Source organism: Pteropus vampyrus, unplaced genomic scaffold (assembly GCF_000151845.1).
Source record: "Pteropus vampyrus isolate Shadow unplaced genomic scaffold, Pvam_2.0 Scaffold42, whole genome shotgun sequence".
NCBI classification, from domain to species: Eukaryota; Metazoa; Chordata; class Mammalia; order Chiroptera; family Pteropodidae; genus Pteropus; species Pteropus vampyrus.
In genome coordinates this window covers 317,390-343,942 of record NW_011888823.1, presented here as the reverse complement: position 1 = coordinate 343,942, position 26,553 = coordinate 317,390, and the positions used below count along the sequence as shown (strand labels likewise).

At 39.2% G+C, this 26,553-nt stretch overlaps 1 protein-coding gene across 2 annotated transcripts in view; it reads left to right on the top strand.

Annotated features, from left to right (window-relative positions):
• Positions 1–297: 297 nt before the first annotated feature.
• MOGAT1 (monoacylglycerol O-acyltransferase 1) overlaps positions 298–26,553 on the top strand; it is a 31,254-nt gene continuing 4,998 nt past the window's right edge. The window contains exons 1-6 of one of the 2 annotated variants that reach the window (XM_011358512.2): positions 298–423; positions 749–951; positions 13,736–13,914; positions 14,262–14,466; positions 18,653–18,827; positions 19,370–19,569. In XM_011358512.2, the coding sequence (XP_011356814.1) occupies positions 858–951; positions 13,736–13,914; positions 14,262–14,466; positions 18,653–18,827; positions 19,370–19,569 (853 nt within the window). In that variant the 5' untranslated portion in view covers positions 298–423; positions 749–857. Of the gene's footprint in view, positions 424–502; positions 518–748; positions 952–13,735; positions 13,915–14,261; positions 14,467–18,652; positions 18,828–19,369; positions 19,570–26,553 lie in introns of those variants that run through there. The other variant, XM_023529724.1, reaches the window with a different exon arrangement.

The following is a 26,553-nucleotide window of genomic DNA, read 5'->3' as shown; positions in this document are numbered from 1 at the left end:
AGGAGAGGAGGCATCAGAAAAAAATGCAAAGGAAAGGGCCTGCAGAAATGACCCACTCAGCTAAAACTGCTCTCTCCCCCGATACTGCCCAGTGCTCTCCAGCTAACATGTTTTCCCATAGCTCCCTCCCTCCCCCACTTCAAGGACTCTCCAGCTCACATATGTGGTAGGTCCTCAATAAATGTCTGTTGAATGAATTAATAAGTGAAAGAGTTCCAGGACTCGTGTAGGAATCTGAGGAGGGCAGGTTCCCGCCTCCCCCAATTTGGGGGTGGTGTAGGGGGACACAGACCAATAAACAGATGAGTACCCTGCTCTCAGAGACGCTAACTTCCACAGACGCTAACTCCCACGCCCTCCTCCAGGTGGTGGGCGATTCCTGGAACTAATCCTTCCCCAGCCACAGAGGGTCCAGAGGAAGGGGTGGGTTTAAAGGCGGATGCTGAAGCCGAGCGCACAGTGATCGATCCTTTGAACAATAGACAGACTCCAGTGGAGGTCCCAGGGATTCGGCAAGGTTGCTGGAGCCCACGCTGCCTGGCTCGGGGCGGGCAGCCAGGGGATCCCTCTCCGCCTCCCGCGGGCGCCGGGGCGCTCCAGCCAATGCGTCCCGGGCGCGCTAGCTGCTCCGGGACCCAGGCGCGCGTCACCGGCAACCCCCAGCTCCACCCGGGTGCGCCCTCCCACTCAAGGCAAAGTCCAGTCCCCGCCCACTCCTGGGCCACAGCCTCCTTCCCTCTTTTTTTAGGCTGGTGCCCCACGCGGGGCTCGGAGGCAGCCGCGCACTTCCCCCAGGCGCTGCAGAGCAGCGAGGTTCCAGGCGGCCGCGGTCGACGCTGTCTTCTCCCCGCCCGGCCATGAAGGTCGAGTTTGCGCCACTCAACATCCCGCTCGCGAGGCGGCTGCAGACGGCGGCGGTGCTGCATTTTGTCCTGTGCTTCTTGGTATTAGGTAAGAACCCCGCGCGCTCCCGGCTGCGCCAGATCCAGGCACAACACCTCAGTGCATGGGGCCCTGTCCGCTCCCTCCCCGACAGTCCTTGTCCAAGGACGTGCTTAGACCCTGGAGCCCTTTCCCCTCTGCGAGCCAGAGCGCGCAGGTCAAAGAGGGCGTTTCGAGCTAACTTGGCACTCTCCTCTTGGGTTTCTCTCTCCACGCGAACCGCGTAGCGGACGACTGCATGCCAACTTGATTTTCCCCTGTACTTTTAAAACATTTTTAACTGAGATGTACCTTAACTACAATAAACGGCACCGACTATAAGAATACAGCCCTACCATTTTTAGCAAATGTATGCACTCCTGTAACCACGACCCAGTCGAGCCCCTCAAAGGTTGATAAACTCGTTTCTTGAATTGTCCATTCATAAATGGAAAAACAATGCCCACGTCTGAAACACACGATTCCTTCTCCCCACCCTCATGACAAACAGCCGTGTTAGCTTTTCCGTGTTTAAGACCTTCCGGATGCAGAAAGGTACCTGGCTGCCCAGAAGACTGCTCCAAGCTTTGGGCTGGGTTGGGTGGCTTCTATCTGTAAATAAATAATTCGCCCTGGAGTGTGTTCTAGCATGTTCGTAAAATAAGCGCGCGCAGAAACGCACCGGAGCCTGTCACACAGATGGGCAGCGCGGGAAGCTCACCTGAACGCTTTTCGTCAGGATGTTTGTTCTGCTCTTGGAGAAATGGGGGATGGTGTGAGAAGAGAGAGGAATTATTGGGAACTTAATTTTCCCGAAGGCTAACATCATTCGCTCGCTGTAAGATTAGGTCATGGTTTGTACACTGTTGAGGCCACAATAATAACAGTAATGGTCACTAGAGAGATTTACAACTGGGAAAGGGTTTTTACCTTTTGATTGCCTTCCTGCGTATGAGTCACTGGAAGGAGTTTCTAAAACGTATGGACACCCAGGCTCTATCCCTCGAATTTCTAGTTCATTTATTTCAGAACGGAGCCCGTGCATCTGTATGTGTGTTCATATTTCTATATTTATATAATTTGCATTTATATACTTTAACATTTTTTGGTCGTGGTTCCATAGTGTAGCGGTTAGCACGTCTCCTTTACATGCAAAAGGTCCTGGGTTCGCACCCTAGTGGAACCACGGTCCATGGTCTATAGCCACCGGCCACCCTGAACAAGCCTCATGTCTGATCTCCGAAGCTAAGCAGGGTCGAGCCTGGTTAGTACTTGGATAGGAAACCACCTAGGAAGACTAGGTGCTGTAGGCATAAATAATAATAATAATAATACATTTTTTAAAACAAACTCCAAGCGACTCTAATGTGCACCTAGAGTTTCCTGAAAAATGAAATTAAAAACATTAATTCATTAAGTCCTCATAGGCCAAACAGACAGGGTTAATAGCATCACTTTGTTTTGCTCTGGACCAAAGGACCATTGAGATAATAACCGACACACTTCTGGAGGGTGTAGTATGTGCCAGGTCCTATTCAAAGCACCATACGCTATTAACCTTGTCATCTTCACTACAACCCCACGACTTGCGGACTGTTCTCATGGTACTGCACTTGTACAGATAAGAGAACTAAGAGCTCAAGTAAATTGTTCAAGGTCACACAGCTTGTCGGAGGTGGAGGAGCTGGATGCAAATCCAAGTATTCTACCCAGAGCCCCTGCTTTAACTCCTATGCCTCCTGTTTTAATAGCTTGAACTTGGAGACTGACTTCCTTACTGATCAATCTGCTCATCTGTGAGAGCACACTGTCCTTTTCTTTCATAGCATTTGTCATTGCTTTATTTGTGTATGCCAGTGGTTACTTGAGAAATGTCTATATTGCCATCCTTGTTTACAAGCTCAGTGAGAAACCACTCAGCATGTGCCTGGCCCATGGAAGATACCAAATAAATACTTGTTGAGTGACTATCTCCACTCTGTCACTCAGAAGGGGCATGGTCGTACTCGTATCAACCCATGTAATCCTCACGGCAACGCAAATGAGAGCTCGGGGGTGAAGTTAATTGCTTAGGAGCACATGGTTCAAAGTGATTGGTGGGACCACAAGTGTTAAATGTGACTGTATTAGTGACTTGGACATTGCCGACAATTTCTAATTTGAATCGAACTACGGTAGCCTGGCAAACAAGTTATGTAAATGTCTTTATTGCATGCATGTCTCATGTGTGTTACTAGCAGCAAATTATTTCATATTATCATATATTTTGGAAATTTTATTATGGAAAATTTCAAACATACAGAACAGCAGCGAGAAGGCTATAAACTCCCATAGACCCGTTACCCGGGTTTATAATTATTTTCACAATTTGGTATATTAGTTTCATCTCTTAATTTGCAAAAACATTTTTAAACAAATAATATTTCCTAACTTATGCCCAAAACACACTTTTTTTGGTGACTTATTTGAACCAGGATCTAATAAGAACTTCAGGTTGCATTTATTCTTTTAATTCAGAACAGTGCTCTCCTATTTGTTTTCTTGTCATTGGAGGGTGGAAAAAGCCAGGTTATCTGTCCTACAAGATGCCTTACCTTCAGGATTTGTCTGATTCCTTCTTCATAGTATTAAGTTATTCCCCAACCTCCTATACGTTGTCTCTAAAATGGAAGTGGATGCTAAAGGCTTGATTAGATTTAGATGAGGCCTCTTTGCATAGCCTCTTCCTAGGTGCTGCTGTGTGCTTCCCATTGCACTGTGTCACGATGTACATAATGTCCAGTTGTCCCATTATTAGTGTCTAAGAGTGATCAGTGGTCCAGTAATCTGAGAGGTGGTAATTGTCATGCTGCAGATAAAAGTTCCCTCTTCGCCTAGTGGTTTAAGTCTCTATTAATGATTCTTGCCTAAATTAACTGTTTTGAGTCTGCAAAAAGTAGTTTTCTTATTCTTTTTTCCATGCTTCACTTATTAGCTAGAATTCATGCAAGGAATACTTTTTCCCATCATCTAGGGCTATTTGACTATCCTATAATCCAGTTCTTACAGGAAAGGTAGGATAAAAGTTTACTTATTTCTTTCTACATAATTCCCAACTTTAAAGTAAGGAATTGATGTACTAGCTACTTCCAGTGGTTTTTATTAACTATATATTCTAAGATCTCTCAATCAAAATCTTGGAATGCATTTTGCTTTCCATCATCAGGAAATGAGTTTAAACTATTAGCCCTTGGGACATATTAAAAAATAGAAAAATGTTTCATTTAGTCATGAAATGAAACACTGTTTCTTTGGGATAAATGTTAAGTACCTGTCATCCAATCTTATAACATTGTATTAGTTTTGACATACAATAATAATATGATACGTGTATACACACAGGTATATGTTGCAAAGCGATCACCACAATATACTTAGTTATATATATTACAGAATGATCACCACAATATATTTAGTTAACATCCGTCACCACACATAGTTACAATTTTTGTTTCCTCATGATGAGAACTTTAAGGATTTACTGTTTTAGCATCTTTACATCTCCAGGACTTATTTATCTTATAACTGAAAATTTGTAACTTTTGACCACCTTCACCCATTTTACCCTACCTCTACCCACTGTCCTACCCCTCCACCCCCTCTTCTGGCAACACCAGTCTATTCTCTATATCTATAAATTAGATTTTTTTTATTTTTTAGATCCCATATATAAATGAGATCATATAGTATTTGTCTTTCTCTGTCTGGCTTATTCCACTTGGCATAATGCCCTCAGGGTCCATCCATGTTGTTGTAAATAGCAGGCTTTCCTTCCCTCTTTTTTATGGCTGAGTAATATTCCATTAGATATCTATCACATTTTTTTCATCTGTCAATGGACACTTAGGTTGTTTCTATGTCTTGGATATTGTAAATAATGCTGCAGTGAACACAGAGGGTACAGATATCTTTTTGAGACAGTGATTTCATTTCCCTTGGATAAATATCCAGCAGTGAGATTGCTGGATCACCTGTCATGCAATCTTAATATTCAAGAAACAGAAACATTACTTACTAATCCGCTACCTGAAAAGTAGAAAACTGAAAAAGGGCCAACATTTATTGACCATCTTCCACCTTTAACCCCATGTGGCAGAGATTATTAGATTTCTTATTTTAGATGATAAAACTGACACTTAAGAGGCTACGCATCTTCCCTAAGATCACTTGGATGGGACCATGATCTTTTACTGAATGGGTCTGTTTATTTACTTATTTATTTAAGCAGCCTTACTGGGTACTGACATACAACAAACTACACACATTTAAAATGAACAATTTGACAATTTGTGATTATATATATTACATTATATTTATGTACATATATAAAATCATCATCACAATTAACATAGCGAACATGGTCAATATCCCTAAAGGTTTCTCATATCCTTTTTTTAATCCCTCCAAGCATCCACTGATGTGCTTTCTGTCATACAGATTAGTTTGCCTCTTCTAGTGTTTTATATAAATGGAGTCACATCATATGTACTCTTTTTTATCTGGCTTCTTTCAACATAATTGTTTTGAGATTATTTATGTCGTATGTATAAATAGTTTGTTGCCTTTTTGTTTTGAAGTTGTATTCTAGTGAAAGATATATTGCAGTTTGTCCATGCATCTGTTGATGAATATTTGGATTGTAGGTATTATGAATAACTGCTGTGAATCTGCCTGCAAGTCTTTGTATGAACATATGCTTTCTTTATTTTTGGATAAACCTAGGAATGAAATGGCTGATCATGGTATAGTAGGTACAGATTTAACTTTTTAAGAAACTGCCAAACTTTCTTCCCAGGTGGTTATATTATTGTATGTTCTCACCAGCCATGCATGGGAGTTCTGCTTGCTCCATATCCTGGCTATCACTTGAAATAATCAGTCATTTTTATCTTTGCAATTGTAATAGGTGTGTAGTGGTTTCTCATCGTGTCTTTAGTTTGCATTTCTCTAATGGCTATTGACATTGAGCATCTTTTCATGTGCTTAGTTGCCATCTGTATATTTTCTTTGGTGAGGTACCTATTTAAATAGTTTGCACATTTTTAATTTGTTTGTTTATTTTCTTATTACTGAGTTTTGAGAGTTCTGTTCTGGATATAAGTCTTTTATCAGGTGTATGCTTTGTATAAGTGTTTTTTCTAGCCTGTGGATTATCTATGTGTTTTTGAAATTGTGTTTTGAAGAGCAGACGTTTTAATTTTCATGAAATCCAATTTATCCATTTTTTTTTTTAACGAATTGTGTTTCGATGATATAGATAAGAAATCTTTGCTAATCTAAGGTCACAAAGATTTTTTATGCTTTCAACAAGTTTTATAGTTTTAGGTTTTATATAGATATATTTTGGGTTAATTTTTGCATATTATGTAAGATCAATTCATTTTTTTGGCATATGTATAATCCAATTTTTCCAGCTTCATTTGCTTTAAAGAAAAAAAAAGCTATCTTTTCTCTGTTGCATTGCCTTTGTGCCCTTGTCAAAAGTCAGTTGTCCATATACACGTGGTTTATTTCTGGACTCTGTTCTGCTTCACTGATCTATATTTCTATCTTGATGCCTGTCCATACTGTTTTGATTACAGTGGCTTTATAGTAATTCACAAAATCAGACAGTGTTAACCCTTAGACTTTGTTCTTTTTTTCTCAGAGTCGTTTTGACTATTACAGGTTCTTTGCATTTCCATATGCATTTTAGAATCGGCTCATCGATTTCCACCAAAAAGCCCGCTGAGATTTTCACTGCTATTGCTTTTTGATTAAGATTAGTCTAGAGATTGAATTCCGAGAGAACTGACATCTCAAAAATATTGAGTCTTACACTGTGTGATTTTATTTATATCAGAAGTTTCCAAACTTTAGAGTGTATTTAAGAATCACCTAGGGATTTTTGTTAAAATTCAAATTCCTTGGAGATTTTAATTCTGGAGATCTCAGGGAGAGTCATTAACATTTTTTAACTTTTTATTTTGAAATTTCAGAAATAATAATTATAGAAAATAAAAGTCCTAGAAAATTACCACAAATTCCCATATTTCTTTATCGAATTCCCAAAATGTTAACATTTCACCATGTTTCCTTTACCTGTCTCTGTCTCTCTCTCTGTCTTTCCTCTCTCTCTCTCTCTCTCTCATTCTTTTAACTGTTTAAGAATAAGTTACACTCATGGTTTCCTTTTTTTCTTAAGTACTTTAGTATATCTTTCTTAAAACCAAGGACATTCTCTTACATAACCATAGTACAATTATCCAAATCAGATGCAGTCCTGTGATCTAATCTATACATAGACCCTATTCATATTTCAGCCATTACCCCACTAATGTTCTTTATAGCAAAAGAATTCATACGTTGTATTTTGTTTTTCCAATTTAGTCTCCTTTAATCTGGACAATTTTGAGGGAGTGAATTTTAACAGTCACTTGAGTGATTTATGTGAGATTCTTGGACTTCTATAAATATGATTGTGTCACTTTTATTCTGACTTATATCTGCAGTTTTCAGTTTGTAGCTATACAAAGTATTTGTGTTTATTTTGTCATTAAGTTCGTAAACCTTTAAATCTTAATAACATGGGACTAGTTTCAGCCAGATCCTTATTATAACTTATTTGCTTCCATCAGGCAAAGAAGTAGGTTTAGTAATGGATTTGCTTTTAAACAAGACCAATGTGATTTCCAATACACAATACTTTTAAAATGCAGTGTGGAGCAGACCCCCATATTAGAAATACTGGCCTGCACATTTCAGCAAAAAGGTCTTACATTTGCCGTTTAGCACTGCCCTAAGACACTGTAGGAGGCAATTTCTCTTAAAACAGGAATTTTAAAAATCAGAAGAATGTTATGCTTACATTCTTATATTCAGCAGATGGTGTTTTGAAATACAATGCCTCAGGATAAAAGGAAAAGAATGTGATATGCTGAAGGATTTTGTTTGCTTCCGAATTTCATTTGCTTTCTCCATATTATGTGAAGTAGTTAAAATAAGTACAGAAACAATTTTCGAGGGGGGGTGGGAAATGAAAACTTCTTGGACACAAGTGGGAAAGATATACATAGAAGTTAAATATTTTAAACTATTTCTTTATATCGATCACTAATGCGAGTAAATCAACTTTCAATGGTTGGTACAATGTTTTTCTGATGCCGTTTGCTCATGGAAATTTAATTGAATCATGTTAAAGATGAGAATATTCTTATATAAGTAGATTTGTTCTACAAAGTTTTGTTTAGTCCTCCCCCCCCCATTAGTGGAACCATTTTATTTATTTTATAAGTGATTTTTTATTATAATTCATGCTAGCTATTAGAAAAATTGGAAAATGTAAAAGAGCTTTTAGGAGAGATTAGAAAAATTCCATATTCCCATCTAGAGATAGCTATTCTTAAAATTTTGGCATATTCCTTTCCTCCTGCTTACCCATTTGAAAGATTTTATTTTTACCAAAATAATACATGCACTAGAAAACAAATCAAATCACATATTGGGTTGAACCCTATGAAACTGGTGTCTTTGAGGGTCTCAAGCAGTCAACAGTAGTTAATTAACATTTATTGAGAGTTTTCTATATGTTTAAAGTTTTCTGTGTATTATTTTATTAGCTTCACTAACCAATTATTTTTCCATAAAATTATTTTTCCATATTAAACTTACTATGCTAAATTTTGAAAAACCAATAAAGAAAAATCCAGGACTTAAAGGAGTTGATCAATTTACACACATCAGGTCTTTGACTGGAGAAGTGCCTATAGGCCAAGTGTGTCATTAGGACTCATTTACTTTTCAAATTCTGCTAACATTGATGGACCATTGGTCCTGGGCCAGACATGGTCCAATCCATTTTAATTTGTATTTTCTCGTTCAGCACAATTTCACTGATTTTAAGTATCCAGGTGAGTGCATTGGCATTGGAAAGGGTGGAGGCAGCAGAGGAAGATCATTACCAAGAGCTGCAGAGATGGGAAGTGTCCACGCGGGCTCTGAAGGACCATCCACCCAATAGTCGTAGACCTGGACACCATTCCTTGCCCAAACTCTTCAGTTCATGAGGGAAAAAATGACATTTACAGCCCTGATTTTGCTAGAATACTTCTTTTCTATAAAGCTGGGAATATCTAAAGGCAGCCTTGAAGCTAAAAGTGGGTCATTGGATCAACCATTCCCTCTACTTGGATGAGATTAGAAGTCAAGACTTTCCGGCAAATGTAGGCCTTTCTGTGAGGTTCCAACTGGTCCCCAGCCTGGCAGCAGTGTTTAACCTGCTATGCATTATTATCAGTTATATGAGTCACTCATATATTTCCCTCTATCTTTTAATTTAGAAAATTTCAAGAAGTACTGAAAGAATAGCTCAGTAAATATTATTTTTACTTTCATGGACCAACTTTTAGCATTACATTTGCTTTCTCTCTCTGTCTGTACACACAGACATACATACACACTTCGTTGTTATTGTTGCTCTTGAACCTTTGAAAGTAAGAAATTAAGCTGTAGACATCATGGTACTTCATCTTGAAATACTGTAGAGTGTGTCTCCTGAAAAGAAGACATAATCACAATCCCATTATCATCTCCAAGTAATTTATCAGTGATATAATAATCTTATTTAATATATGGTTCATATTCAAATTTCCCTAATAGTCTTTACATTTGCCTTTAAATCTAGGCAAGTTCCTTTTATTTGTCTTTTGTTTTTTAATATTCTATAACTGATTTTTAGAAATGGCCCCCACAGTCTGGAGTTGCCAAATTATGCCCTCATGATTAGAGTCAGGTTGAACATTTTTGGCAAGAAGACCACATAGGCGACAGGGTGTATTTTTCCATTAGATCGTAACGAGAGGCATATTTCACTTTGTCCCTTTATTGATGGTGTATACCCTTTGGCTGAGCCGTATTCGTTTCTGACTTTTAGTACTGTTAACGTGAGGGGAGTATGACAGTACTATTCACAGTAACCAAACGGTGAAAACAACCCAGATGTGCATCGGCGAATGACTAGATAAACAAATTGTGATGTATCCATACACGGGAATTTTATTCAGCCATAAAAAGGAATGAAGTACTTGATACAAGCTACAACACAGATGAACCTCAAAAACTTGAGGTTTACACGTTTTTGTAAAGTCTACAAAAGGTTACATATTGGATCATTCCATTTATATGAAATATCCGGAATAGATAAATCCATACAAAAACAGAATGCAGATTATTGGTTGCCAGGGGTAAGGGAGAGGGGTATGAGAAGTAACTGCTTAATGAATACAAGTGTTTTATTTTGGAATGATTTAAGCATTTCAGAACTATGTAGAAGTGGTTGTTGTACAAAATTATTAATACACTAAATGCTGCTGGATTGATTTCTTCTAAATGGTTAATTTATGTTGTATGAATTTCACGTCATTAAAAAATGGTGGGAGGCAGCTTCCCCAACAGTGTTAGAGAAAGTCAAGTCTATGGGAGTATAAGGGATAAGGGGCTGACCTGTGGTTTTTTTGCCCAGGATATACCTAAGTCAAGGCAGCTAAAATTCAGGCTTTCAGTGTAGCTTGGTTTGTGAATCTAGACAGTTTTAGCAGGTATTAACATTGAAAACTGCAGAACATATTGGAGTAGGCTTTGTATCTTCCTTGTAGCCTTTGACTTCCAATTTAGAAGAACCGTGTTACTTTGGATTGCTTAATGAGATAAAAATAGAAAATAGAGATGATCTATTCACCTAGTTTCTGTAGGATTTTCTGCTTCCAATTTAGTATCGAGGGATTAAAAAACTTTTGGTACTGTTTATGATATGAAATATGAAAGGACTTATGCAATGTGTGGAGTGGAGTTTAAATTAGAACTTCTTTAGATAGTAAGTGTATCAAAGTGTATCAAGTGACAAAGATGTTTCTGGTTAGTGATCCAGTATTTGACTTACTGTCCAATGGAAGTAAATCAAAATGTGGGGAAACTTTATGCAGGAGTACATTTATAGAGAAAATTTGTTAGAAGCCCAAATATTCAAAAATAAAAGAATGGTTGATTTAGCACTGACAATCAATGGACTGTTGATCAGTCATTAAAAATAATGTTTATGAAGATTATATTACCATATTTTTTTCTTACCAAACAGCTAATGTGAGATCATTGTGATAAAATACAGAATACAAAAGATATATGATCAGCCTTGTTAAAGGAACATAACCTGTTCCTAGGAAAAAAGACAACAAGTAAAATTTTAAGTTTTTGTTGGGTGACTGGAATATGGATGATATTTGTCTGTTTCTACTTTTTGCATTCCCCGATGTATAATAGGAAACAAAATTATTATAACAATGGCTCCCCATCGTCAAGCGCTTGCTGTGTGCCAGAAACTGTAGCATCTCTATGTTTAGCCTCTGCACAGCCCTTGGAGAGAGTTGCTGTTATTGTCCCATTTCACAGGTAAAAGAATTGAGGCTCAAGAAGTAAAAGGATTTGCTCCAGGTCAAGCAGCTAGTCGGTGGCATATTCGAACATAAGGAGTCTAATTCCAGAACCGTGTCTTAACCATTATACATGCAAAACATATAAGTATGAAAGATATGCAATGTGTATTCAGTTAGAGGATGTGTGTGTTTGGGTGAGTAGCTGGGTACGTTTATTACTGGATCTGCTCTTGACTCTGTGGCTCAGGTTAATTTGCTTTTGGTCTCAGTTCTCCATCATTATAGCAAAAAACAAAACAAAACAAAAAAAACCCCACAAAATAAAACAAATGCTACGCCTAAGTTCCCTGTCTTTATGCTTGTGAACTTGCTTATACATGTGTAATAAATACTTGTGAGTTTATGGTGTTAGCACCATTAAGTGGAGATGGTTTGGTTTTGTACAAAAAAGTGCATGGGTTTACAGATTAGGCGGATCTAGGTTCAAGGCCTTTCGGTAGTGAAAGTGCCTGAGCCTCAGTTTCCACAAGTGCAAAATGGGGACAGTAATAGGTACGCTGAGGGTCGCCAGTGGGAGACAGTCACTTCTCAATAACCTGTCTCTCCCTTCCCTGCTCCACCTTGGCCCACCTGACCTCACTTGGAGTACAGAATAATGAGACCTGCATACGTTTCTTAGAAATGTTTTGCACATTTTAGTAAAATAAACAAAATTAGCCAATGGCGGTAAGTTGTCAGCACTCAGATCCAGGTAGAGGGAAGCAGGTGAAATGAAAAGGGATGGTCCTGGTGGGAACGAGGGTAGAGAACGCCCGTCTGGCCTTGCTTCTGGATGTGTGGAAGCATCGTCGGCAGTTCCAAGAATGTAGCAGAACAACCCACAGCACGGTGCCGGGCATACGCTTTCTTAACCTTTCGTGCATTCTTTTAACCTGTCACCCACCCTGAAGAGAGCAGGTCAGTTCTCTGATGGAGTTCAGTTCTGTGTTTGGGTTAAATCTTTTTTTTTTTTTTTTTAGGCGGGGCAACCCTTGGTTGACCTCACAGATTGCAAGGACCTTGTCAGTTTACAATTCCTTATGTTAAAAAATTTTTTATGCCTACAGCACCGGTCTTCCTAGGTGGTCTCCCACCCAAGTACTGACCGGACCCGACACTGCTTAGCTTCCCAGATCAGACAGGGATCGGGCTTGTTCAGGGTAGCATGACCGTAGACTGGGTTAAATCTATACTGGGAAATTTATTGATTTAAATATTTCCAGAAACACACGCGCGCGCACACACACACACACACACACACACACACACACACACGTGTTCTGATTTTGGCAAAAAAAAAAAAAGTCTATATCTACGTCTATATCTATAAAAAAATAATAGATCAAGGTGCCATTACCCAAGATGGATTGTGTGGGGACAAAGCTCTTTTCAATAAAGTTGATAGGGAGTGGATAGGAGTTTGGAGACTGAAGTCAGCACTAGATCACCGGCAACACATCGCAGAAGAGAAAGAGACAGAGGCGCTCCTTAAAGTAATAGTAATAGGTGGCATTTATTGAGCACTTACTATGTGCCAAGCTTTAATGTCTTTATGCTCCCTCCCCTCTCACTGATATATCTCTCTTTGTAAATATTTTTTAGTGTAACACACAGTACAGGCATAAAAAGAAATGTCTAGCTTAGCTTAATGTCTTACTTTAAGGCATACATTCTTGCTGAATTTGGTCAGTCTTTGTTTCGCATATCTTGAAGCTATGTCATTAGGAGCACGGACGATTTGGCTTCCAGTGTATCGTTATGAAATGTTGCAAACAGCGATGAACAAGCTGAGATGTAGAGTCCCTCCTGAGCTAGCTCTATCTCTGGCAATAAAGTGCCTGAAAATGAAGTTTGTCACTAGAATGTGCCCTCCGTGGACAAGGTAAACACCTGTCCCTCCCTCCTATGAATGACAGTTCCCCCATATCTCATATCAGGGAGGGCGAATAGGGCCATGAACTTCGAATTTAGATGGATCAACTACTTGCACTCTGTATGGCTTGGGCAATTCCTTTAACCTCTCTAAGCTTCCATTTCCTCTTCTATAAAAAGGACATTGAAGATACTGTGGTTTCTTCACTGATACTGTAGCCATATGAGAACTAAATGGAAATATTTTGACAGCGAACACAATACTCAGTATGTAGTAAACATCTAATAAATGTTAAATGATACCGTCATTGTTATGTTGTTTTATTACTGGCTTGAACTGAGGCTCCGTTTAATACCCTTTGGATATGTTGAGTCTTCCTCCATGGGCTGATGATTGTTCAGCACAGTGAGCAGATGCCAGCGGAGCCCGATTCCTGAGGTCTTTTCCTTTCTTACAGCGGAGGTGTGCGTCGGAATCTTTGTGATACTGGTCCTATACAACTACTGGTTTCTCTACATTCCTTATTTTACATGGCTTTACTTCGATTGGCATACCCCAGAGCAAGGAGGCAGGAGATGCAACTGGATCAGAAGCGGGGCTGTTTGGAGGCACTTTAAGGACTATTTTCCAATTCATGTGAGTAGACTTATTAGATAGTATGATTTTGAGCTGGGAGAACAATGAAAATTTTTCATCGCATATATTTCAAACTTTTCCCCTTTTACAGAGAGAAAGCTTACAGTTCAGCCCAAGTTACTGAATGGACTCTAAGCTAACACAAAATTTAGAAGGATATTATGAGGGACTCCGGGCCCTGGAAATAGTTAAAAATTTGGGGGGAACAGCTCTAACCCAGGGAACAAAAACAGGTCATATCCTCTATTTCCTCTTGACATAAGAACAAATCATGGGTCCTTTTATTTCTTTTTGGAAGCTAATCAGTAGACTTTTTTTTTTTTAATCTCAATATAAATGCATCGTAGCTCATCAAAACTTCGGATCTGGATCCAAGTCACAACTACATATTTGGGTTTCACCCCCATGGAGTGCTTGCGGCCGGAGCCTTTGGAAATTTTTGTACAAATCATTCGGACTTCAAGAGGCTGTTCCCTGGCTTTACCGCGTATGTTCACACGCTTCCAATTTGGTTCTGGTGTCCTCTCTTCCGAGAATATCTGATGAGCTATGGTAAGTGGAGGCAGATCATTGTTTCTGCCATGTTCTAGGGAAGGCAGGACCACGAAGAATGTTCTCCTCCAAACCCAGTGGAGTTTACTGTTTCTTAGCGTCTTTATCCTGATCTGGCACCTTATATGCTGTTGAGATGTTTCTTGCCTCCCCCACTGCACCGTAAGTGCCAAGAAGACACAGCCTGTCCCTTTTTGGCTGTTCTACCCAAGTTTCTGGCATCGTGCCTGGAATATAGGAATGTTCAACAGATGTGAAAGAATAAATTGATGAATGCATTCTGTGTATCCAGATGTGGCAGAGAGAATCATGGATCGAGTAAATGATAAAGTGCACCTTTGGAAAGGCACTTTGAATGCTTTTATGAATATTAGAGATGAAAAATATCCTCTAGTATGTCTTGAAGTAATGGCAGTATATAAATCAAATATACTCAATCTGCTATTTTTATCTTCCTAGATTAAATATAATGTATTAGAAATAAGAGTCCATTCTACTTTGCTATTCTAAATAAGTGAGAGACTCTTGGGGGTAGTGCAACTATAATTATGAGAACAGAATTCAGCTGAAATGCTATAAAGACACTATATGAATGTGTAGAAAAGGCTAAACTTGTGTTCATAGCTCTCATGTCAAATTAAGAGGCTCACTTTGTTTGGTTTTCCATCTTGACTAACTTATTGATTAACCATGAGCTATAGTAACTTACAAAGTGCTTTATGTTTGTGATCATTGTGTAGGTTAATTATTATTGTCTTTGCATTTCTTGGATATAAAGAAAAGTTGATAGTCTCTTTTCGAAAAATCCCAGTTTCAGGATCAGTAAGTAACATATCGGAGATAGCATTTTTCATGGTCTTCTAGGATTTTATTAGTTCCTATTAATTCCTCAAGTCTCTGTTGTCATTAATACCCAGTAGGAAATCACTAAGCACTGAAGGACCAGGATCTGTGGCTTGGTCTTTTAGGTTCTGTTTATGGACCTTGTGTAAAACCCTGGACTGTAGGTCCAATCTAGATTGCCACTGAGTATGGCCCCTAGGGGGTGCACTGAAACCCCCAAACTACTGTAGAGAAAAAATATCCCTTCTCTTCCTTGTTTTGCAGACATTGGATTAGTTTTGTAAAAGGGAGAAAATCAGAGGGAAACTTTAAAAAATTTCAAAAACTTACCCCCAAAATTTCAAAAAAGCAAAGAAATATATTTACAGTATATAGTTTACTGATTTAAAGTATATCTATGGGTGAGTTTGAGTAGTGTGATTGAGATCAGGTATGGCAAATTCATGGCACACGAGATGTAAGTTCACCCTCCCCACGGTCATGTCAGCTAGAACTAATCCACTTTAGAGTCTCTGCATAAAGTGACTCCATGGCCAAGATGAGACTTGTCTGCAATCACTGGCTTATGTCATCATGAGATCTTTTCATTTGTTATAACCTAAGCCTCCCAAAACCTGCTTCCTAGGTCGGTCCCTGGTCCGAGGCTGTTCTGCTGCTCTGCACCTGCCTCTTGAGGTGTGAAGGACAGACAGACAGACATGTGCATCAGACTTCATGTAGTGAGGAATCTGGGGATTCAGAGGTCCTTTGCTGTCAGGTGTCTGTTTTGCTCTCACCTAAGAGATTTCTGTGGCTCTAAGTCCTCATAAGCCCCACCTCCAAACCATTCCTCTTGGCCCATTTCGGTGAATCTGTACTCAGCAGGTGGCAGACATGGGATTAGAGTTTCAAAAAACACTCTGTTTCAAGGTTCGAGTCCCCTTCTGTCTCCATTTAGGCTGAGCCGGTAGTGGAGATCAGATCACAGCGGCCTCATATACCATGAAGGGGACTTGAGGTTTTATCTTGTAGGTAAGCCACGGGAATTTGTGAGGGATTTTGAACAAAGAAGAACCTGATTGGATTTTGCATGTTAGAAAGATCATGCAGGCAGCAGCCTGGAGACAAGTTGAAGGGAGGTGGGCTTGATGAATGCACTGGAGACGGGGGTGCTGGAAGGGGCCTATTGCAATGATCAAGGGAGAGGTGATAAGGGGTCGATTGGCACAGTGATGGCAGTGGAAATACAGAGGAGGGGATCGATATAAAAATAGTTGATAAACAGATTCAACAAGACTTAGTGATTGATTCAACCTCATGAAGGGAACGACTGTATATTGTCATCCTCCAGGAGTTAGCCAAGTGTCTTCCCTGTAACAGGTACTCAATAAATGCTTTTGAATGAATGAATAATGAGTCAACATGGTGGCTAAAAAGAGAACAATACATGTGGAACTTGGTTTCTGAGTCACATGACTGGATGGATGATGGTTTTGTTCACCTCAATAGGTAATGTTGGAAGAGGAACAGCTTTGAAGAAGAATTTAATGCGTTGGGTTTGGACACATGGAGTTTGAGGTGTCTTTGAGCTGTCGAGGTAGAGATGTCCTCTGGGCCATTAGAGGTGTGGGCCTGGAGCTTTAGCAGGAAGGTCGTCCAGGAGATAGATTTAGGAGAACTCAGCACACATAAGTGGTAGGTGAATCCATGTATGCAAGTAAGTTCAGAAGACAGTAGAGACAACGGCTTAGTCGGCTCTGGCTGCTGTTAGTGATTGCCACAGACTGGGTGGCTTAAACAGTGGGAATTTATTTCTCACAGTTCTGGATGCTGGCAGATCCAGGGTCTGGTGAAGGTTTGCTTCCTGGCTGGCAGGCAGACATCTTCCCGATGTATTCTCGCCTGGTGGAGCGAGAGCGAGACTGCGTGGTATCCCTCTTTCTCTTCCTTTAATACCGGTAATCCCATCATGGGGGCGCTACTCTTAGGAGACCTGGTTACCTCCGAAAGGCCTCACCTCCTAATACTATCTTATTGGGGGTTAGGATTTCAGCATATGAATTTAGGGGGTACACAGACATGCAGTCTCTAATAGAACCCTAAAAAATAGCAGCATTTTAGGAAGGCCCAAAGAAAGAGAACCTAAAGAGGACACAGAAGTGACAGAGGCAAACTAGAAGGGCCGGGTGTCTGAACATCCAAGAGACCCTCCTTCTGGTGGAAGTGATCCAGCCCTCAGGGCATGCAGGCAAGATGGCCATACTTTGAACTCAGGGAAAGTTCAAACCCATCTGGGCTCAGATTCTCTACCCTCTAACCCACCACCCCTGCCTCTTCTCTTAAGAGAGTAGTCGGTCATTCAGAATGCTATCATAATTTTACATTCCCCCAGTAATAGGAACCCACAGCCTGTAATTTCCTTCCAGAGATGAGGTTTGGTATGTCTTTATAAAGCCCATCTAACACATTTTTTATAACTAAAAAAAAAAAAAAATAGATAACACCTCAGTCATTTTAATTAAAAAAATAGGTAAGACCAAGAATGGGAGGAAACAATAAGATATCGAAAAGCTATTATCTCTGAAACATGGGTCATGAGTGGTTTGTGTTTTCATCTTTCTCTTTTCTTCCAGGAGTTCATCATATTTTCTTCTAAGAGTACGTAGTACATTTAAAATCTGAAAAGGAATCTTTGAAGTTATATTTACATGGAAAAGCCTGATACAAAGACTGAACAATTATGTAACTGTCTTAAATAACCAACCAAGTCAGACTAGACATTTTGGAATCATGTAGAGATCGAGCAAGTGATTGAGGTTCTTTGTCAAATGTCTGATTTTTTTTTTTTTTTTGAAACCATTTACATTATAAATCCAGGTTTGGAAAACAAAACTCTATATAGAATATCTGAAAACAATGTGTGTTCAGAAGCTCCACTGCAACCTCTTGGAAGATACACTTTGCAGTTGTAAGCAATGACCCGCCAGGGCAGTGATCAAGACCCTCACGTACAGCTATGCAGGTTGTGCACTGAACAACTCCAGGGGCGTCTTTTACTTAGAATGCAATGTGGAGTCCGTAACATCCAGCAGTACACAATCTACCCTAACAAGCAGACGACCTAATAATGATCCAGCAACAGTTTAAAGACTAATCCATTACCTGCCAAAATGTTAGCTCGTATTCATGGAATATATTACTAAAGATTTGCCTATGAAAAAATTATAAACTTGCAAGGTGCTCCAAATATAAGCAGTGTAAGAAATTTTGTTACGTGTTCACCGATACATAGAATATTATGATAGAAATGTTTACGTTTTTTAAAAAAGGATAACTAGTTGCACCTTTTATTTTATGCACTAAGGGCTAGTCTCAGTTTCCAAGAAAAGTGTGTCCCACGTGCTGAGCAAGGAGACAGATGGGAACATTTCAGTCATTGTCCTCGGGGGTGCAGAGGAGTCCTTAGATGCCCATCCAGGAAAATTCACTCTGTTCATCCGCCAGCGAAAAGGATTTGTGAAAATTGCTTTGACCTGTGGGTAAGTGGCTTTCGTTCGGGAGACTGGCTCAGGGAAGGTAAGACATTATTAAATGAGCACAAAGAAGTCATTTTTCTAGGCCGTAAAGACAGACCTCCTCCTCATCGACCTTACTAGGAAAGCAGGCTGGATGTACATGGGGGCATGGAATGTGGCCTTCCCACCAAGGTAGCTCAATGCTATGGCATCTGGCAACGAATTTGTCTTTAAAAACAAAGCAAACAAAAAAACCATACAAAATTTCCAGCCAAATGAACAAAGGAACTATGGCCAAAGCTATAGGTGAAAAAGAAGCTCCCTGGAACTTTGATTTTCAATAGAGTAAAATGGCACAAATTGCTAGACTGCTCCAGGATCTACCTCCCCAAAGAATTTCAAGTATAAGTCAGTTTTAACGTGGGGAACATGCAGTCAGCAGTATAAGGGAGGCTGGGGGACGCTAGAGAATCGTTAGAAATTTGTTGTGAAAGTCATCTAGACAGAATAAAATCTTTAAATCCTTTCTGTTGAAAATTCTTATTCTTCCTTTTTGTTATTCGCAGTGCCTATTTGGTCCCAGTGTTCTCTTTTGGTGAAAACGAACTGTTTAAACAAATTAGCAACCCCGAGGGCTCGCGGCTTCGTACTCTGCAGAACAGAATGCGGAAGATCATGGGGTTTGCTTTGCCGCTGTTCCATGCCAGAGGAATTTTTCAATACAATTTTGGCCTAATACCCTATAGGAAACCTATTCACTCTGTGGGTATGTATTAAAGACTAAAACGCTTGTTAAAATAAGTAAAAATATTCTCTTATTTTGAGCAATGTGTATTGTTATTGGCTAATGTGCTAGTGCAAGTGGGTTTGAGTAAGAACTTCCTAAAATAATAATCCTATAGATGTTATTTGAGCTTCATTTCCAGTTTGCCTTTTATTGATGAAATGACTGTATTTTCCATTATGAATGGGAAATGATTACTTTCAAGCATACTGCTATTGAACTAGTTTTAGAACCCAGTTTTAGAAATAAAATGTCGAATCCCGAATGGGATGCATCCATTTCTCTGGACCGGCAGTTTATAACACAGCAATTCTTCAATGAACAAGTTTACAACTGTCTATTAATAAATGCAGATTTCTGTATAACAGCTGTCTTCCTCACATTCAGTTCACACAGGCATCAGTTTCTACAGCTAGACATTCTTTCTGCAATTAGCTATAGTTAACGTATCCTGATACCCACTACTTTTGTTTTTAAGTCGCATGTTTGCTGGGACGGAGATGAGGGAGGAGGGTGACAGACCATGTTAATAAAAGGACCGAGGAGGCAAGTAATTAGCTACTCAGGTTGAAAAGGAACCGGGGAGTTGAAAATGAGAAAGTGATGAGCCTGCTAATAGCAGAATTAACCAAAATTATATACTTCGTGTGAAACTAGAGGTGTTGGTTTTACTATGGATAGCTCATTAAATGAAATTCAGATTTTTTTCAGGTCTGTTTCATTAGAATGGGATTTTACTACTGTTAGTTTATCAGAGCTTTGCATTTCACATGTAGTTACGTGACTTTAATTTTAAATACTATATTTAACTCAGATGGAATGTTAGCAGACTCGATTAGTTACTGTAACAGAAATACTGAGATAAGTTTAAGTTCGTAATCGTGTTTTTCAGGATAAGCTGGTAACTTTGGGGGGCATATTATTAATTAGTCATTTTTGATTTCTTATGTGCAAAGTATTATACTTGGTATTTTGAAGAATATAACGAAAATTATAAGACATGATTTTAGGAACTAAAAGTTTGTGCCGTAAAATAAGTTAGAAATGTTAGAAGCAAGTATATTTTGGGAAGTTAAATGATTACAGTTATCACCTGGTTGGGTTAAACATATATATTTTAAAGTAAAGTGAAGTAGTTTGTCATTCGATACAGCCTGGTTATTCCTCAATTGATAAGTAATTAATTGGTTAAGGGTTAAATGGAAATGACCAAATTTGAATTCATCGTAAAAACTAGAAAACTATAGCTCTGGTTTTCACTCACGCCTGTCCAAAGTACTTTCTGTTAAAGACTCAGAAAAAGGAACATTTACTTCACTACATCCTCCCCAGACAATCACCTCAGAAACACCATTTCTAGTCCGGCATCTCAGTATCCACTATTAGTTAAGGTCTTTTGAAACCCAAGCTAAGAAATGAACATTTCAAAGATTCAGCTGCTGTGATCTTGGGGTGGCAGAGTGGGAGTCGGATGATTGAGAGCAGCTTGATTTTGTGTGAACCAGACTCTTAGACGATGTGTATTTAAAGACTTTTGTTTATTGACTTGAAATATCACACGTTGAGGATAAGACATTTGAAATCCCATAAACAAAAACAAAGCTACGTATCAGTCAGATGCAACAGAGAATGAAACAGGATATGATGTTGACACAGTGATCTAAGTTACTTTGTTCGTTTCTATTTTAAATCCATGCACTTCAAACCCAGAATTGTTTCTTTGCTGACCCCTGACATACCCCAGGCGGGATTCAGGCAGCATCTAGAGCAGCAAGTTATTTTGTGGCCCCTCTGCTTCTCTTCCTAGTTAATTAAGTATGTTAACTTAAATAAGTTCTACCTCGCATTATCCAAACTCAATAAATATTAATTGAACTCATCCTGAATGATCACTTCATCTGTAATCCTCTCGTTCATAAGTGGCCAGCGATGCCCTGATTCTCCATCCTATAAATAGTTTCCATCACATCTTTCAGACCTCGCTTCTGCAGTGACCTCAACCAGAGTGTTCACTTTAGTGTCACTGATTGTCTAACACGAGTGAGAACCACTAATGCTGTAATGGTTTCGTTAATGTACTATTTATTAAACCCCTTTAAAACTTGTTCCTACTAGATCCCAAAGTGTCAGCATTGGGTCAGAGTTATCCTCTCTGCCTGTTTTCCTCCACCCAACTTTGCTAACCCCTCAGATTTCTCTGCATCCTCCATCAAAACCCTCTTTTCTCTTTGCCGAGGGTCATTCTTAATGGGGAATAATTTGTAAAGCAGCTACCGTATATTTTCTTTACCCATTTCACAAATAGTATATAATTTAGATATTTTATACATATTATTATCAGTTTATCAAAATAGAATACAGTGTTCGCGTATATTGCCTTTCATTACGTAATAAGGGAGAGAAACTGGTTTTAATGTCACATCCATCTTGACGCCCAGGGGTGGCAATTGGAAATACGTTTAGACCTTCCGAATGATGTGTAAAGAATCATGGTCCTTGCTTTACTTGTTTCTGTATTACAGGGCTCCAGGAGGGCAGAAATTGTGCTTCGTTTTTTCTCTGCTGTGTTCCCAGTGCCCACAGAGTAGGAGCTCAAGACACATTGGTGAAAAAACAAACTAGTCTTTAGTTAGGCCTCCTTAACTCTTCAGCCATCTAACAATTACACTTTAAAAATTTTAAGGGGAACTTATATTAAAGTAATAGAGCCAGTACAGATGCTATGACAGGACATTGCATGTTTGGACAAGAACATAAAATACAAGGGCAACTTGCTGTTTAAAGGAGGAAATTTCAGGTGTATGTTGTTTTTAATTTTTAAAATTTCATGTTGAAAAATTTCAGGGGTTCAGAGAAGTTTCATGAGTAATACAATGAAAACTCCTGTGAGCCTTTTTCCCAGATTCACCAGTTGCTAACACCTGGCTACAGTCTTTCTGTCTCTAATGGTATAATAAATACATTTCCTACTCTTGTTATGAACTGTTTGAATAGTGCAGACATTGTGACCATGTGCTCCCAATTACTTTTCTGTATATTTCTTAAGATCAAGATGATTGTCTTTTATTATGTCAGTGCAGTTCAGGAAATTGAACATGGATAAAGTACGATTAACTAGTGTACAGTCTGTATTCATATTTTGCCAATTGCCACAATAAATTTCCTCGTCAGTTCTGGCTTTTTGGTGGGGAGAGGGGAGTGGTATATTTCCATAAGCAAAATCATACATTGCGTTTAATTTTTGCATCTCTTTAGTGTACTTTAAGCTGGAATCGTTTTTCAGCTTTTCTTTATCTATGACAAACATGAGGCGTTTCGAAGAATGCAGGTCGATTGTTTCATGGCATATCCCTTACCTTGGGTTGGTACATTTCAACGTGATTATATTCTGGGGATTTATATTTGGCAAGAATTCCACAGAATGGGATTGTGTCCTCAGTACATCTTATCGGGAGATGCCACTTTTTCTCATTGTTGGTGACTTGGATCACGTGGGTGAGGTGTTTGCCAGATTTCTCTACTATAAAGTTATAGATTTATCTATATAAATTTATATTTATTTTTTATATTCATAAATATATTTTTTCCCTTTTCATTAAGAAGTAACCTGGGGATAATGTTCCTTAGAGACTGTCTAATTACCCTGTTCTTCATTACACTTTACCTGATGTTTATAACATCTGTTGATAGTTCTTACCTAAATCAGTTATTACAGTCATGGCTGCAAACTGGTGATTTTCTAAATCTAGCATTCCTTCTATATTAGTTCATTTACCGTAAAGTCCCAGTGTTAGATGATTTGAATGATGGATACCCAGAGAGGTTCACCAGCTATGTTTGCAGGTGGCTCAGAAAGGGGTGCGTTCTCATCTTCTCTAGCCTTGAGACTGCCACTGGCTTCCCATGAACTCCTGAGCCTGTCTTCCAATTACGGATGAGATAGCAGTGTTTATTGCATTTTCATTCTTATGGCGACATGAGAAAATGCAAACGGTGCCATTAAGGAATCGGGTCTTTTTATCGGTAGGCCCCCTGTGATGGCCGCGGCTAACGCTCAGGCACCAGCCACACACACAGTGGACAGTGACGTGAAGGGGGCGTTTATGATGCATCCGCCAAATGTACAGAAGGAAGCAGTGTGGGTTTGAGGTCTGACTCGGAGTGGCTTAGAATGTTTCATTTATCTTCTCTGAGCCTCAGTTTTTACCAGCTCTGAAGAGGAGGTAGTTATCATTGTCCTGTCTTCTCTCAGAGTCACTGGGGGCTAGATGACATCATACTGGAAAAGCACCCTAGTGCTCCCAGGTGCTAGGCGAATGCAGGTTGGTGTAGAGAGCAGAAGGCTTCCTGACCAGACTGTTGAGAGCTAGCAGGTCTGTTGCAGTTTCCCTGTGTAAGTATTCCCACCGAAATGTTCATCTGAGTCGAATCATCAGGAAATAATCAGACAAATACGATTGTGGGACATTGTACAAAACGACTGGTCTGGACTCTTCAAAACTATTAATGATGTGGAAGACCAAAAAGAGCATTGGAAGAGACACAGCAGCTGCTGTGGATTGGGGGGAAACAGCTGTAAAGGAGATTATTGAGACAACGGATCACACTGGAATGTGACTTCAGCACAAAATAATATTGTGTAGGAGTTGAATTCCCTGGGTACGATAATGGTGGTGGAATATAAGATAGTGTTTTTGCTCTGACGTGCTGAAATATTTAGGGATGATTAATACGGTTGAATCATTGGTGTCCACAAATTTCAAATGGTTCTACAGAAATAAAAATAATAATAATACCTAGGTATATACATATGTGTGTGTGCAAAAGGTTCAGAATTGGTGAGTCTAGAGGAAGGGGATATTAGTGCTTATTGCATTATTTTTTTCTATAGGTTTGAAATTTTTAAAAAATAAAAAGAGAAGGGAATGTACTTTATTTCGATAGAACTGAAATAAAGTTTGAAACCACATAAGGATAAAAGTAGATCATTATGTTTCAAGTCATTATATTTTGATGGGAAAAAAGCAGGCTAAATGATTCTCTGGAATGAAAAGAGAACCCTTTAATTTAAATTTTAATTATACAGCCAGGATGAAAGGCGAGAATAACGTTAAGGGGATTAGTATGGTGCAAGTATGATATATTAAGTGCTTAATAAGTGTTCATGGGTGTGTATGTATGTACGATCCATATACGTGCTTACACAAACACGCACTTAACGTCGGGCATCTTTTGAGTCTCCACCGTAGGCAGAGGTTGGACTTGAACTCAGGTTTCATCAGGCACCCACGTTTCGACTTCTCGCAACCCCACTCTGCCACACAGCTCCCTGCCTATTTTTCTGTAGCGTACAGGCAATTAGCATCTAGAGAAGGAGTAATTCCTGTGTGAGATCCTTAGAGATACACTCTGGAATTTTCATAATTATAAAATAGTAGAACAAAAATTTCTTACACGAAAGATCTACCCTTTGCCTCAATGGGAAGAAAATAATGCCCATTTTCAGTTTTTTTTCCAGCTGTGTGTACAATGGCTCATGAAGCTGCTCATTCTTCATCTTCTATAAATGCAGCGCAGCGCCCTAGAAATGAGAGCGAGAGTGCTGTAGAAGGACAATAGATGCACAACTAACCTCGAACTGTTGGACGGAATTGGAAATGGAACAGGCGAGCATGCCAGCTACAGAAACCACTGACAGAAACATAAACAGAGGCTGTGATGCCTGACCCTGCCACAAGTAGATGTTGGCTGATTTCTGCAGGGCAAGCCGTTCTCTTTCCAAGAGGAGCCTGATGTGGCTTTTTTTTTCTGTTGTAAAAAGAATTATGCAGCTATTTGCAGCTAACTTAGTCCTCTGTTAAAAAGGATTTTTTTCTTCTCCTTAGTAGTAAAAATCTCCTTTTGTGGAGAGAGAGAATTCTGGTCTTCTAGGGCTCAGGGAACCCTCCTCAGCTTTGCAGATTTTTGTTTGTTGCCTCCTTTATCTCTGAAAAGCAGTTGAGAAGAGTTTCTTACTCTCTGATCCAATTTTGGGTTTTATAATGAGGGGCGGAAGTACTGGGTTTAAATGATCATTTCCTCTGTTATTTTTGTGTAGTTCAGGAACTTTCACTATCTCACTTTCTCTACAGTAAACAAGAGAAAGGCAAGTATAACTGTGTCTCACTTTAAAGGGAAAACTTACGATGACAAATTCAGTGCGTAGGGGCATGTTTGAGCTCTCTAGTAGAACTATCTATAATATAATAAAACCATTAAGAAGAGAACAGAATCAAAATCAAAATTAAGAATAGGATAGCTCATAGAAAATAAGACTAATAATTCAGAATTCACAAGACTTAAAGTAAGCTGGGAACAACACACTTCATCTTCTTAAGTGGCTGTGTCTCTTGATAAGTCCCCCACCCTGAATGATTGTGTGAGATCTCTCTCCTTGGGACAACTAAGAAAACTAAGAAAACCAGCTTTTTCTAGGAAACCACGAATTTGTTAGCAGATTGGCATGCAGATTCTCAATTTGCATGTAAATGTCTCGAATTTTTCTTCAAACAACAACAAAGTTCAGAGCTGGAAAGAAGCTTCAAGGTCATTTCAATTCTATTTTTTTATCTTATACCTGTAAACGTTAAGGCCAGGGAGGAAGTTACTTACTACCTCAATGTACTTGCTTGTGAGCTAGTGCTGGACCTGGTCTGGTCTGGTGCTTTTTGTGCAACGCCGGCTCCCAGTTCCACCCCATCCCACATTTCCACCACAACTGACAGCAAGACGATTATGTTTCTAGTTTTTTATGGAGAATTAAAAAGATCTGATGTCTACTATATATAAATTTGACATCTAAGCTATTAAACGATGTGTTTCTTGAAGCTATATCTGGTTAAAAACTTAACAATTTAAAAACATTAATGTAGTAACGTGTGTGTGTATGTGTGTGTGTGTGTGTATTATATATTATATATGTATTAT